General features: G+C 51.1%; 1 protein-coding gene across 1 annotated transcript; it reads left to right on the top strand.

The window, feature by feature from the left end:
- Positions 1–414: 414 nt before the first annotated feature.
- On the top strand, positions 415–13412 carry CLDN19 (claudin 19). Its single transcript, XM_064397006.1, has 4 exons — positions 415–1543; positions 2505–2669; positions 2903–2990; positions 3411–13412. The coding sequence occupies exons 1-4, from the start codon at positions 1321–1323 to the stop codon at positions 3565–3567; spliced, it is 633 nt and encodes a 210-aa protein (XP_064253076.1). The 5' UTR covers positions 415–1320; the 3' UTR covers positions 3568–13412.
- The last annotated feature ends 2536 nt before the right edge of the window (positions 13413–15948 follow it).

Raw genomic sequence — 15948 nt, 5'->3', positions numbered from 1 at the left:
CTTTCTGAGTGGGGACTGAAGGCTGGTGTCACCCTTTGGCTGTTGTCAGTGTTGGAGTGCACCTTCTCTTCTGGCAAGCATCTACCCAGAAGTATTGTAGCCCTGTAAGCCTCACAAAGGTGTTTGCGGGAGACAAGGTGCCCCAGGGGCAGTAAGGGCAATGCAATCTCCAGCTGAACATCCCCTGGACACTGCTCCCATAATGTGGGAAGGAACCCACCATTCCAGCAAGGAGGGAACTGTCCTTGAACAAGAAGGACATTGAGCACCCTGGCACCCCCGGACAGGGCATTGAATTGCTCCCACAGATGTCTGGCCATTACCATAACCATCCCGGGAATGTGGGCAAATAAATCCTGCCCCGTGTGCAGCCGCCCAGCAACCCTATCTCACTTGGAGGGCCAGTCACCATTGGGGTGGGCAAGGGGGAATCTGGAGGATCTTTTCTCCAGGATAACATACAGTCCCCATGGACGCTGCCCACCATCCCAGTGTCCACCTCCAGCTGCCTGAGCGCGTGAGCAGACTGCTGATGAGGCCATGGCAGTTAACGATTGCCAGGTCCTGGGGCTGCAATGGGCTTGGTGTCACCAGGGTGGTGACACGTGTTCCCCACACCCCCACAGTCAGTACACCACTGACAATGGCTTCTCTTGTTGGTGCCGTGATGGCATGGTGTGCCTGAATTCCCTCATTGAATGGAACCATTTCACTTCTCCCTGTTGAATTTCTGGAGTGACCCATGGGGCCTCTGGGGGGCTCCCAGCCCACAGCAGAGGGTCAAGGATGATAACTTCCCATTAACACCCTCCCTCCTCCTGTCGGGGAGCCCCATTTTCCCTTATCTCTCCACTGTCGTTTAAGGGGTTTCCATCTCTCTCAAGACCCAAATCTCTCCTGTAGGACCCAAATACCCTCTATGCCCCAAATCTTTCCCCTAAGACCACATTCTTCCTTCTAAGATTCAAATCCCTTGCCTCCAACCCCAAATCACTCTCCTCAGATTCAAATCTCCCCCTCAGACTTAATGCTCTTCCCTTCAGGTCTCTAATTCCTGCCTCCCAGTACCCAATTCCCCCTAACCTCCAGGTAACCCATCCCCTTGGCCCCAACTCTCCCGCGCAAGACTCAAAAAAATCCCCCCCGGGACCTAAATCTCCCCGCGCAATACCCATATCTCTCCCTTTACCTTAAATCCTCCCCCGACATCGCCCTGCTCCCCGCCCCGATCCCCCCCGATCCGAGAGCCCCCCCTCCGGCCTTTTCCCTCCTCCCACGGCCGCTCTCGTCCGCCGGGGCGGGGCGGGCGCGGCGGCGGCGATGGGCGGCGGGGCGCGGGAGCTGGCCGGGTACCTGGCGGCGCTGGCCGGCTGGGTGGCGGGGCTGGCGGCCGCCGTGCTGCCGCAGTGGCGGCAGAGCTCGTACGCCGGGGACGCCATCATCACGGCCGTGGGGCTCCACGAGGGGCTGTGGATGAGCTGCGCCGCCCAGAGCACCGGGCAGGTGCAGTGCCGCCTGCACGACTCGCTGCTCTCCCTCGAAGGTGGGTACGGGAGCCCGGGGCCCCGTAGGATGAACCCCGCTTCCTTTCCTGGGTGCAGTCCCCGTTTCCCGTCTCCGCCTTGGTCTGAGCTCCCCTGGGATCCTGAGATGCCCTTGCCCCTTTGTAAGTCTGAGTCCCGCTGTGGGTTTCACCTTCCCCCGTATGGCTCTGAGCCCTTCTCCGTGTTTGAACCCACCTGTATGAGTTTGAACACACATCCCCAACAGGTCTGTACCCTCTTCACGTCTGGATGCCCCTTCCCCTATGCATCTGAGCTCCTCTGGCTTTTCCTGGAGCCTGAGTCACTTTCAGGTCCAAGTCCTTCTTGCCCCCACCCCTATTGTAGATCTGACCCCCCACCTCAGGAGGGTCTGGGTCCACTCATCCACTGAGCTGAGCCTCGATGTGGGTCCAAGCTTCCCTTTCTATCTGTGAATCTTGGGCCCCAACCTCCCCATCCTAGGACTGAGCCCCTCTTGGCCCTGTGGGTTTGAGCCCCTTTGTGTTGCTGGGATGCTCCTGGCTCCAGCAGGTGGGGGCTCCAATGTGGGCATCACATTTACATACCAAGAGTGCCCCATGGGGACATCAAACCACCCCACCTCCCGCCACTCGCCCCCCCCCCCCCCCCCCCCCCCCGCCAGCTCCGTGACTGTGCATCACCCTTTTGGCATTTGCTGACTGTGGTGCTGCTCCTGGCAAGGTGTTTCCTAGCCCAGCCCAGTCATGACCAGGATGAGGGTGGAAGGGAGGAAGGTCAGGGAAAGCGTTGGGAGCAGTGCCTTGAGCTGAGCTGAGTTCCCCATATCTGCCAAGTGGGGACAATACGACATAGGAGCTACACAGCAAGGACAGGGTTAAGGACAGACCCATCACCAGCATGGAACACAGTGACCTTGCTTCCAGTGCCCAGCTGTGGTCAAAGGCACCTGCTGGGAGCAGTTTTTCTTCCCCTTTGCAGTTCACATCCAGACATGCCGGGCTCTCATGGTCATTTCTCTCCTCCTGGGCTTCTTTGGCATCATCGTGAGCGTGGTGGGCATGAAATGCACCAAAGTTGGGGAGGAGGATCCTGTCACCAAAAGCCGCATAGCTGTTGCTGGAGGTGTTCTCTTCATTCTCTCTGGTAAGGCAGCTCTAGCCTTCATACATAACTGATGCAGGAATCCTCAAACACCTTTTCAACACTGATAGAGGAAGGGGAGCAGTTTGGTGAGGGCTGGATGTCATTGACAGTCAATGTTTGATGTATAGTGGAACAGCTAGACAACCCTAGCACTGCAGGGGCTTTGGACCAGGTGATCTTTAAAGGTTCCTTCCAGCCCAAAACATTCTGTGATTCCATGATTCTGTGCCCAGGTCTGTGCACACTGGCTGCCGTGTCGTTGTATGCAACACAGGTGACCTATGAGTTCTTCAGAGAGAGCACCATCCCCATCAATGCTAGGTAAGAGCCTGGCTCAGGGAAGTGCCCTTCAGAATCCTGTCTTGTCCCTGCACTTCCCATTGGACTTTTCCTTGCTGGTTTTGGTGAGACACAGCGTTGTGGGCCAATGTGCCCCATCGGTGGGACCTCTGCCAGTCCACCTTGCAGAAGACGTCCCTGATGCTAAAGCTTTAGCTGTTACCAGCTGGGACTGGGTAGTGGTGCACATGTGGAATTTCAGCCCAGGGGAGGATTAAAAGATGGGGACATGTGGTAGCTGGATACAGCCAACAGGAAAGATGAGGATGGAAAGGGAAGAACCAAAACCTGCCTTGACATCACCTTGAATACCTCATCAGGGCTTCAAGCATCCAGCCCATCTCAGTTTGCACCTGTACCTCTCTGCCTCTCCCTGATGCTCCCTCACCCCTTTCATCACAGGTACGAATTCGGCTCTGCTCTCTTCGTGGGCTGGGGGGCCGCCAGCCTTTCCATGTTGGGGGGGTCCCTCCTGTGCTGCTCCTGCCCTGCCAAGGCGCGCCGAGGACAGCAGTACCATCAGCAGTCACAGCCCTCCACAGCCCGCGAGTATATCTGAACCCAACCCTGCACTCCTGCTGCCCAGTGTCTCCCTTCCCTCCCAAAAAGAGGCAAGACCCTGGTGTTCCCACCCTGCCTGGACCCTGAATGCCCTGTGAGATCTTTCTCCTTCTTATCTTCCAGGTTTCGGCACCATTTTCAGTACCCGCCTCTAAAGTAGAGATTTTAAGTGTCACACCTCCCATATCCATCATTGCCGTGTTCTCCTCAGCTGGGCACGGTGGCACCCCCAGCTCCACAATGTGGCCAGGCCATGTCTGTCTGTCACAGGGATTCTGTGGGGGTGATGCTGGGAGGCTGATGCCAGTGGCACAGGGACACAGAGCCAATTGGCCAATCCCATGGGGGGTGCTGCACAGAAGTGCTTTGTACCATGGCCACCCCTCTCCCACATCCTGTTTTCAGGAGCAAGCGGGGAGGAAAGCCAGTGTTTGGTTTTCCTTGGATGAGGTTTTCACTTCTAACAGCACCAGCCCAACTCAGGATTCAAGCATCCCACACCATGCTTTTGGCAGAGGGATGCTTTTAGGGTGCAGCATTACCCTGCCTCATTGCTACTGAAAAGCAACACTTTAAAATTATTATTAATTATTATTGATTCCTGCCTGGAGGCCAGTTGCTCCAGCTGAGCTCTGCCAGCCCAAACCTGCCTTGGACTCGTTCCTGTCCAGGACCAGGCTGTGCCTTGTTAAACAATAAATGGGTTTGGGCAAATTAAAGCAGCAAAAAGGGACTCTGAACACAAATGATTTGTTTTTAGTTTTGGTGCCCAACACAACTGTTTTGAGTGGCAGATAGACAGAGCCCTGAATTTTGGTGCCTTCCTGCTGGGTCCAAATCCCTCTTCCCCGCCAGGATCCCCTAGAGCAGACAGTGAAGGTTCCAAACACAACCTGCTAATTGCCTCCATCACTTTGTACCTCTGTTCTACGGCTATTAATTGTTTTGCAACTGCCAAAGCTCAAATTTAATCTGTTAATCCTCCAAACTCTCTGTACTCCAGCCCTGCTGCAGGTGTTGCGCCAACCAACCCACAGGGAAGGACACTGGAAATTATCCAAACAGCTTCATTATCTATTTTTTAGTTTTATTTTTAAACCCAAATATGAAGAGAAAGCTGAGTTTTTAAAATTTTGGATTGCTCTGTTTTATTTTGCTTTATTTTATTTTATTTTGCTTTATTTTATTTTATTTTACTTTATTTTCTCTTCTGTTTTATTTTGCTGTATTTTATTTTACTCTACTTTTCTCCTTTTTATTTTCTTTCCATCTGTTTTATTTCCTTCCCCTCTATTTGATATTATGCCCATGCCCGGGTCTGGGTCCCTTGTTGGGGCGCGTTGGTTTGCTCCCCGCACCCCCGAGTTTTATACATGGTCTAGCCCTGGGGCACTCCCTCTTTTTCTTTTTTAATCACCCTGTCTGTCATCCCTCTCCCCTCCCTGTTTGGCAATGTATCCACCTGAACCCCTCCCTGGACCCCCATCCATCACTCGGAGGCCAAGCCCCATTTTCTAGAATCTTCCAGCCAGGCCATCGGGTGATTGGCTCAGGGGCCAGAGACACTCCCCACTTCCACTCCCATTGGTTAATTTAGTTGTCAGTTCAAGGTTTGTTACGCCCCCCTGAATCCCTGATTGGTTGTTGGCTACCCTTCAAAAGGCGCTGTCAGGCGCAGCTATTGGTCTCTTGGCTCGTGTCTTCCCTGGAATAAACCGGACTGTGACACGGCTGGAGTCCGTCTCGTTCCTTCCTGCGGATTGCAGTCTCTGTTCCTCACCTGGAAATCCTCGTCACTATAAGGCTGCAAAGCCTTAGGTGCTCTCCCAACCTCGCGTGGGCATAGGAGTGCGCCCCAGTGCTGCCGGTGACGCTGGCCACAGCCAGCCGGGTTTTCCTTTGAGGCCAGCCGCCGCTGCAGTTTGGCGCCCAACGTGGGGCCGCCGGGAACATCGCCGGAACCCACGGACGAGGTTTCCAGATCCCAGGACACGCTCCGTTGGATTTGGACTTATACCTCACTGGCCGTCAAGCTACCTCTGGGTGAGCAGACCCCGTTTTAGTGGGTGGCGCTCCCCGAGGATTGGGATCGGCAGCTCCTCGCACCCCAGGAGTCGGTCCCGCCGCAGGATCCACCCTCCTCGGACCTTTTCCCGGATTCACCACCGAGTGTGAGTTCTCACCCTTCTTTCACCCCCGTCTTTTTAAATTTCTGTTGCCTTTTTGTTGACGGTTTCGTCCGTCCTCACCTGTTTCTACGGGTTCTCGTCAAATCCTGCAGGTCATTTTCACCAGCTGGTGGTGTCCAGCGACGGGGTTCGGTTGGTGGTCCCCTTTCTTTGCTCCTTTTTCCCTCCGAGGTTGGGTGGTTTGGGTTGTGGTTGTAACATCTTAAGATGGGTGCCAAGGTCTCCACAACCCAGAAGAGACTTATTCTTAAAGTTCAAGGGATTCTTGTCGTTGGGGGGTTTGAAAATGTTAGTAAAAAGGAAATAAAAAATTTAGTTGCCTGGCTGCTCTCCCAGTTCCCTGCCACCACCCCCGAACAGATTGTTAATTACGTGTTTTGGTCCCATGTCTGTTTGAAAGCGGAAAGTATGTGCCGTTCGGGGGATTCTAGGATGCTAAAGGTCACATTTTTGTGCTCTCAAATTCGGGACCTCTTGAGAGTTCAGAAGGAATTGGAACAGCAGCCAACCACAAGTTGTTCAGTCCCCAGTTCGTACGGTTCTCCCTACCCTACCCCTCATTCCCTACCCTCTACCCCTAAGTCCGGGATTCTGAAGAGGGCAGCCCGCGACAGCACCGCGCAGGGTTCATACCACCTCCCTGGCTCTCTTCAGAATGCCCAATCCCCCCGCCGGAGGAGTCCTGGCCAGACTCCTCGGGATTTATCCAACCCTCCCTTTTCCCCGGTTCACGTTCTCCGCGGTTCAAAACGTTCGGTTCGGTTCTGTCCTCCCCCTTCTCCTTCACCCTCTGAGGATTCACTGGCGCAAGATGGCGCCGGTGAATCACAAAATGGCGGAGGTCGCATGGCTTTTCCCGCCAAAACTTCTTCTTCCCACAATCCTTTTCTCTCTCCCCACAATCCCTTCAATCAATCTGACCCCTCCTCTTTTATGTCATCCCCTCCTCCTTCCGCTCCGCCCTTGTCTCCTCCCATTGCTCCTCCCTCTGCGACTCCTCCTCCTCGACCAGCTCCTCCCAGGTACCACGCCTCCAAGGCGAGGACAATACCACCAGTCCCCGCCCCCGTCCTCGGTCCCTCCTCTTCCTCCCCAGTTTCCGGTTCCCACGCTACCCCTTCCGGTTCCCACGGTCCATCGAGTGCCGGGAGGGGGGCTGGGAGTCGGGACCCAGAGCCGCTGCCTACGCTCTCTGCGGCCCCAGTTGTCTACCATCCGGGGGCGGAGGGGAGGACCCAGGCCCAGTGGACCCCTTTCCCAAACTCCACAATTAAAGAATTATGTAAGGCCCAAAAAGATTACACTCGAGACAGCGAATTTTTTCGGGGAATTTTGAAGGCCACGCTCACTGATGCTGTAGTTATCCCTGCCGATCTGCGGCGAATTTTTTCATGTCTTTTGAATCCCACTGAGTTTGTAGTTTGGGAATCTAAATGGAAGAGAGAAATTTCTAAATCTTTACCATCGTTGTGGGACAATCAAAGCACCGCCGTAGATTCGGAAGGGGGAATCTTAACAACAGATCACCTCAGTGGAGTGGGGGCCTGGGCCGACGGGAATTATCAGGCCTGGTACATTCCTTCGGAGGCATTGAAAGCTACCACATTGGCGGCGCAGAAAGCGTTTTTTAGTTTAAGATCTCCTACTGCTCCTTTAATACATTATTCTAAAATCGTGCAATCAGATAATGAACCTTTTTTATTGTTTGTTGAGCGTCTGCGCAAAGCAATTGACATGCAGGTCAGAGACGAGGTGACCCGGGATGGAATTCTAGCCGAGCTGGCAGCCGCGAATGCCAACTCCGCGTGTAAGGCCGCCATTCTCAGCCTTCCCCTCGAGCCGCCGCCAGAGCTTTCCCAGATGATTGAAGTATGCGAGAGGAAGGTGGCCGTTCTCCCGGAGGAGCCTAATCAGTGTTCCCGAGCGCCTGCACGTCGTGTCGCCGCCGCTGGACCTGGGGAGGTTCAAGTCGCTGTTGCCCCTGTTCACCCTCGTACGCCGCGTCCCGTCCGCAGACCACCGCCCGGCACGGACGCGCCGTGTCATCTGTGTCATCAACCTGGACATTGGATGCCTGATTGCCCCTTGAGGCGAGAGTTTATCAGCTTCAGGAATCATCAGAGGCCTCAGGGAGCCAATCAGCAGCCAAAAAACTAACTTGTGAGCGCGCCTCCTCCCCGCGCCAAGAAATAAATAGGGCAGGCGTTTCTCCATCTTGCAGGGGGGGAGGGAGAGAAGAAGCTTTCCACCAGGCTTCCCAGCAAAGCCTGCTTGTTTCGCAACACTCATCGGACTTGACACATAATGGATCAATTGATATGTCACCATTTTTAACACGCCCAGTCTTAACAACTTTCTCAAATTTCTCACCATACAGGCTGCAGTTGACGGACTCCCTTTACATCAAGGACTCCGACTTTAGAGACGTCTCAGTCTGCCCGAACGTGCCAGGTACCTGGTGGCGGATCAAGAGTAAGTACGTTGTCGTCGGAGACACAAAACACACGCCAGAGCACATCACAATCTTGCCTGGTCTTCTGTCATCTGATTTACATCAATTTTCCGTTGCACTCTACTGCACGCGCCCTCCCATCTTCCTACCAAAAGGGCAGGTGATAGCACAAGCGATCCCTGTTCCTGAGTTAGACCTTTTTAACACTTCAGACACTTTGACACCTGTTGTGGCCTGGTCCCAGGTTTTATCCAGGGACAAGCCGAGACTCACATGTCACTTGCAGAAAGAGGGAGATTTTACCACATTGAATGGGCTTTTAGATACTGGGGCAGACGTGACGATCATTCCCGCAAAGGAATGGCCGTCACAGTGGGAATTGCAGGACGTGGCTGGAAGGATCCAGGGTGTTGGAGGGGTGCAATTGGCCAAGCAATCGAAGGGCATTGTGCAAATTATGGGGCCCGACGGGCAATTGGCATCGATCCGCCCGTTTGTTTTAGACTACGCGGAACCCCTGTGGGGAAGAGACCTCCTTGCCCAGTGGGGAGCCAAAATTGATCTTCCATCGGCTCCCCAGGTTTTTCGGGCAGCGGCCACTGAAGAGCGCCCTACTCAAAAGTTAAATTGGAAAACGGATGTTCCTGTTTGGGTAGAGCAGTGGCCGCTTTCCAACAAAAAATTGAAGGCGCTCCAGGAGCTCGTGGAGGAACAGCTGCAAAAGGGACACCTGGTTGAGACCACGTCACCATGGAACTCACCGGTGTTCGTCATTAAAAAACCTAATAAGGAGAAATGGCGGCTCCTCCACGACCTTCGACAAATTAATAATGTCATCGAGGATATGGGGTCTCTTCAACCAGGGATGCCGTCCCCTGCAATGCTCCCTCAAAATTACCATCTGGCCATCATTGACATCAAAGATTGCTTTTTTCAAATTCCCTTGCACCCGGACGATGCCCCACGTTTTGCCTTCTCGGTTCCCACCATAAACCGGGAAGCCCCAAGGAAGAGATACCACTGGCGAGTTCTCCCACAAGGGATGAAAAATAGTCCTGTCATCTGCCAGTGGTACGTCTCTTCCTTGCTGTCCCCAGTACGTGCAGTGGCGACGGAGGCGATCATCCATCATTATATGGATGACATTTTAGTCTGTGCTCCGACCGAGGACGTGCTTACCCATGCGCTTGACCTGACAATCAATTCATTGGTTGCTGCAGGGTTTGAGCTGCAACAAGAAAAAATTCAACGGATGCCGCCCTGGAAGTACCTGGGCCTTGAAATTGGCAGACGCACGATTGTGCCCCAAAAAATCTCAATTCGGCCTCACATTCGGACTCTGTCTGATGTTCAGCAGCTGTGTGGAGCTTTGAATTGGGTGAGACCTTGGCTGGGCATCTCCACTGAAGACCTGGCCCCCCTTTTCAATTTATTGAAAGGGGGAGAGGAGCTAAGTTCTCCAAGGACCCTCACCCCAGAGGCACGAGCTGCACTGGAAAAAATTCAGACGTCCATTTCTGAGCGCCAGGCTCATCGTTGCATCCCAGAATTACCATTCAAATTTATCGTGTTAGGAAAGTTACCACATCTCCATGGGGTGATTTTCCAATGGGACAAATCATTCAGGAAGGACCAGGGACCTAAGGATCCCCTCTTAATCATAGAGTGGGTATTCCTTAGCCATCACCGGTCCAAAAGAATGACACGGCCACAAGAGCTGGTGGCAGAACTGATCCGCAAGGCTCGCCTTCGGATCAGGGAGCTGGCAGGTGTGGACTTCGAATGCATTCACATTCCCATTCAGTTAAGTTCAGGTCATCTGACGAAAGCAATGTTGGAACACCTGTTGCAGGAAAATGAGTCACTGCAATTCGCACTAGATAGTTACTCCGGTCAAATTTCTATTCATCGTCCGGCACACAAAATTTTCAATCCGGAAGTTCAATTTCATCTTTCTCTAAAATCTGTTCAGAGCCGAACCCCTTTGAAGGCTTTGACCGTGTTCACTGACGCGTCTGGAGCATCCCACAAGTCAGTGATGACTTGGCGGGATCCTCGAACTCAGCGGTGGGAGGCTGATGTTAAAGAGGTCAAGGGATCACCTCAAATAGCTGAGTTGGACGCTGTCGTCCGAGCCTTCGAGAAGTTCTCTGAACCCTTTAATTTGGTTACTGATTCAGCGTATGTAGCCGGAGTGGTATCCCGTGCAGAAAATGCGGTCCTGCAGGAGGTTTCCAACAACACGCTATTCATCTTGCTCTCAAAGCTTATTAGATTAGTCTCCCACCGAGAGCAACCTTACTATGTGATGCATGTCAGGTCCCACACCGATCTGCCAGGGTTCATCATGGAGGGAAACAGGAGGGCCGATGCCCTTGCTGCTCCTGCCCAGGTAACCCCGCTCCCGGACGTGTTCCAGCAGGCTAAGATCAGCCACCAGTTGTTCCATCAAAATGCTCCTGGTCTTGTTCGTCAGTTTAAGATCACGCGAGAACAGGCCAAGGCAATCGTGGCCACATGTCCCCAGTGCCAAATGTACCAACTCCCATCCATCTCCGTAGGCACTAACCCCCGTGGATTGTTCAGTTGCGAAATGTGGCAGATGGATGTAACACATGTCACGGAGTTTGGACGGCTCTCATTCGTTCATGTCTCCGTTGATACTTTTTCCAATGCAGTTTATGCCTCTGCCCACACAGGGGAGAAGGCCAATGATGTTAAGAAACACCTGCTATTGGCTTTCTCCGTACTGGGCATCCCAAAGTGTATAAAAACAGATAACGGCCCTGCGTACAAGTCCAGGGAGTTGCGAAGCTTCCTGCAGCAATGGGGAATTGAACACAAAACTGGCATCCCCCATTCCCCGACAGGCCAAGCCATGGTGGAAAGGACCCATCAGAGCCTGAAAAAGGTTTTGAGTCAGCAACATTTGGCGATGAAGATGGATCCTCCACAGATCCGCCTTGCCAGGGCACTTTATACCATCAATTTTTTAAATTGCTCATTTAACAACTTAAATCCACCGATAGTAAGGCACTTTGGACAGAACGAGACGCTGCAACTGCGAGCCAGACCGCCTGTTATGGTGAGAGATCCTGAGACCTGGAAGACGGAAGGCCCATTTGATTTAGTAACCTGGGGGAGGGGATACGCATGCGTCTCCACCCCTTCAGGCTTGAAATGGGTGCCATCCAAATGGGTCCGGCCGTTTGTCCCAAAGAGGACCTCAGCGGTGAGTGTTGCACGACAGGTTGAGGAGGCATGCTGGCGGAGAAAATGGAAGCCTTTTATTAATGATCTTGATCTTCTCCCAGAGCTAGACCTTCCCCTTTAATTATATTTCTTAATCCTTTCATATGTTTTATTGCAGAGCTCATACCATGACCACCCGAGCAAAATCCATCCTGCTGCTCGTTAACATCGCAACCATTGTCGTTTTGTGTGCCGTGCTGCCGTCATCTCAACCATGGGTTGTTCCCCAACCCAAAAAGAACGTCTGGAGAACCCTCGCCGGCGCCCTCGGCCAAGACAGCATCTGCCTAACCACCGCAACTGCAGCAGACCCCTTGTCCACCTGCCTTGTGGGGATCCCAACTCCTCCAGATGAGTTGCCCGCCTCCCTTTATACCTCTTTTGAACCCTTATTTAACAATAAAATCAATCGCCCCTCCAATCTCTACCCTAATATCGCCTGGAGGAAGTTTTCCAATCGTTTAAATCAATCAAAATCCGAACCACCTGAGTTTACGTTGCTCGGTTCCTCCACAGCCCATTTTTGTTTTCAGTTTTTCCCATTCCCGGGTCAAGATAATAAATCGTATACACCAATCATATCATCAAATCACACCGCCGGGAATTGGTGCTCTTCCCTGTTCCAAATTACCATCCCCATCACATCTGATGATAAACCCAAGTCCCTTCCCAATGGTTTGTTTTTGATTTGTGGGAACCGAGCTTGGCAAGGCATCCCCTCTCGCCTTCTCGGAGGTCCGTGCACCATTGGCCGGTTGACGCTGTTTACACCCAGCAAAAGTCAAATTACGGATTGGCAGAAAATAAAGGTCGCAGCAAATTCCAATCGGACAAAGAGAGATTTAGCTAATTTGGATAACACTTGCGACGAAGAAATTGTGCATTGGGGTAAACCAGAGGAGGTAGCATGGATCACCTTTCTTCCCTGGGTGGCCGTCGCTCAAGCTCTGGGTGAATTAGGCCACCTGGAGTGCTGGGTTGCTAAGCAAGCCAATCTTACATCAACCGCGCTCAGTGACCTCTTAGCAGACGAGGAGATAACAAGGCAGGCAACGTTACAAAACCGAGCAGCAATAGATTTTCTATTGCTGCTCCACGACCATCGTTGTGACGAGTTCGAGGGGCTCTGTTGCATGAATTTGTCATCCAAGGCCGAGGACGTCCGAATCTCGATTGATAAAATGAAAGAAATGATAAAGCAAATAAAAGAGGATTCTTCAGATTGGTTGGGAAACATGTTCGCAGGATTGGGGTTGTCGGGATGGGTTTCATCTGTCCTGAAGACTGTTGTCTTAATTTTGTTTGTTATATTGTTGATTTTGATTACTGTATCTATTATCTGGAAGGCTTTGAAAAGACTTTTGTTAAAGTTAACGTCCCCGGTAGAAGTCAACCGAGTGGCAGCGGAGGAAGAATGGAGATTTGGAAAAGAGGACTTTGAATTTGCACAGATGACCGATCACCCTGATGTGGACGGATACTCGGAGGACAGTTTTTAAGCTATTATAGTTATTTTCCTTGTTTTTCCTTTAAAACAAAAAAGGGGGAGATGTTGGGGCGCGTTGGTTTGCTCCCCGCACCCCCGAGTTTTATACATGGTCTAGCCCTGGGGCACTCCCTCTTTTTCTTTTTTAATCACCCTGTCTGTCATCCCTCTCCCCTCCCTGTTTGGCAATGTATCCACCTGAACCCCTCCCTGGACCCCCATCCATCACTCGGAGGCCAAGCCCCATTTTCTAGAATCTTCCAGCCAGGCCATCGGGTGATTGGCTCAGGGGCCAGAGACACTCCCCACTTCCACTCCCATTGGTTAATTTAGTTGTCAGTTCAAGGTTTGTTACGCCCCCCTGAATCCCTGATTGGTTGTTGGCTACCCTTCAAAAGGCGCTGTCAGGCGCAGCTATTGGTCTCTTGGCTCGTGTCTTCCCTGGAATAAACCGGACTGTGACACGGCTGGAGTCCGTCTCGTTCCTTCCTGCGGATTGCAGTCTCTGTTCCTCACCTGGAAATCCTCGTCACTATAAGGCTGCAAAGCCTTAGGTGCTCTCCCAACCTCGCGTGGGCATAGGAGTGCGCCCCAGTGCTGCCGGTGACGCTGGCCACAGCCAGCCGGGTTTTCCTTTGAGGCCAGCCGCCGCTGCAGTCCCTGGCTGTGCTGAAGGAGAAATAATGCTATTTTCCCTGTGGGTGAGGGGGCTGATTTCTCTCTTTCTCCCTGGCATTAACTGCCTTTATCTCTTTTAAGTTGCGGTTCCCCTGTAAAATTGTCTTGCACACCTCAGGGGAGAGCAGTGCTTGTAGGCTGGCATCACCCATCAGGTGCTGAACCCAGATTTTGGGATCCGAAAAACATCAACCAAAGCCCCTGCAGTAAGGATTGAAAAGGAACCTTGTGCTTTAAAACAAAAACAACCCCTTCCCCCCCACCAAAAAACCCCACACACTAAAAAGGCCTTTTTATATTTCAGTGTAAAGAATTTTGTAAAGTGTTTTTTATTCTATTAATATAAATTTCATTAACTTTTCCATGGGATGCATGCATGGCCTTGGAAATGGGACAGGTGGGGATTTTTTAATCCCTTTTTTTTTTTTTTTTTTTTTTTTGCTATTTGTACTTAAAATTGTGACTTGGAGATATTAAAATATTTTAAATCATGGGCATCTTTCTGGAACTGTCTCTTTGATCTCCCCTCACTCCCCATCTGGACCAGTCCCCTCCAATGCTGGTTCAGAGCCACTTCTGCAGTGTGGCAGGAGCCTCTTCCCCATCCTCAACAGTTCTTGCCCTCCCAGCTAAATATATTGTGTCTTTTGCCACATGTTGCTCTCAAAGGTGGGGATGTGGTCTTACAAATTTCTTCAGGTTAAATCCTTGGGAATCCAGCTTGGCCCCTCCACAAGTCTCTTCCCAGGCTGAAATGCCACCAGCATCTTCCACTTACGGGCCCTCTTATGAACCCTCATATCTGAAGTCTCCCTATTTTCTCCCATTTCCCAGTAATTCAGAGCTGACTTGTGCCTAATTGGGTATTTACTAATTTAAGCTGATTTTTACTCCCCTATGCAGGCCCATGACCCCTGCTGTGCATGTTTTCTTCAGAGGTCACATTTTCTGTTATAAGTAAAAATAAAAATGGACCCAATAGTATTAAAAATTAAAAAATAAAAATTTATTCGCGACCGCGACAGTCCAAACAGCCACCAATAAAATGACAGCACAGACCCTGGGATACAGGCTGGGTGGATGCAGATCCGGCGTCTATTGCACCGAACCCCCCTTCGTCCACACCTGCTGTTCTGCAGGGACAGTTCTTATACTCTTTTTTCTTGCCCGCAGCAGAGTCCCTTTGTCTCCTTTCAAAGTTCATCATAATCATGTTGGACAAAACCTCGTCCAGGAAAAGACAGATGTTCCTCCTCCGATTCCAGGAATCCTGCATTCAGGTGGAAAGTGTTGATGGCCCTGGTTATCTCAGATGTGTATCTTCATGGACCATCATCACTGGGCATCCTCGGGTACATGCCACCATGAACGACCATCTCCTGTGCAGCCGAGTTTTCCTTTGTATGTTAATGCTGAGTTCCACCCTTGTCAGCCAGCTGCGGTTTTATCATTCCAGGATTAAACCCTGGTCCCCCCCTTAATAACACGTTTGATACATATATCTATATTTCATAGGCACAAATTTATACCATATCCCTAACAATTCCCTCCCCTTCTTTATAAACACACTAATTCGTGCCATTTTCTAAAAATATTTCTATGTATTTTATTTTTAGCCAAATTTTAATACCTGTTTCCCATAAAATTTAAGCAATGCACCCGATATATACAACACTTTTTGTATCTAGATAGTCTCATTTTCCCAATCCTCCTGAGGTGTCTCTTGATGGTTTTGATATTCTGATTCATTACTGTTTAATTGTTTTTCAAATTTTGCTAAGGCATTTGCAGCCCACTTGTGTGGATCTTCCTCTAATTTCATAATTTTTGAAACTGGATTTGTTTTTTTGGTCGCCTCTGAGTCAATAGGCATAGCTGCAATTTGCATACCTTGTACCACCAAAGGTATTAGTCTAATAAAACAAGGAATCAGGCAGGGTAGGAAGGCGATTCCGGCTACGGAGCAGAGTATAAAGAATATTAATTTCTTCCACCAAGCACCATTAAATAAGTTGTCCCACCAGGAAGCATTCAAAATTGAATTCCATTTTTGGATGGGTACATGAGCCACTCTTTTGATTTCAGCGGGTAGACCCCAGATGGTCTCCCCGTAATCGTCAATTTCAATGCAACATTCTGATTTGTTAAATTTCCCACAGACTCCCCCTTCTTCAGTCAGTAGGTAGTCCAGGGCTATCCTATTTTGGTAAAAAAAAGCTCTCATTTGGGAGTGCTGTTTTGACAGCAACTCGAGAGCATCTGCGGTGTGATTTGAGACAATTTCCACCATGCCCGGAGTCTAATCACCCGGTTCAGGAGATA

Source organism: Passer domesticus, chromosome 22, assembly GCF_036417665.1.
Source record: "Passer domesticus isolate bPasDom1 chromosome 22, bPasDom1.hap1, whole genome shotgun sequence".
NCBI classification, from domain to species: Eukaryota; Metazoa; Chordata; class Aves; order Passeriformes; family Passeridae; genus Passer; species Passer domesticus.
The sequence above is the reverse complement of the archived record's forward strand: the minus strand, read 5'-3'. Positions and strand labels throughout refer to the sequence as shown.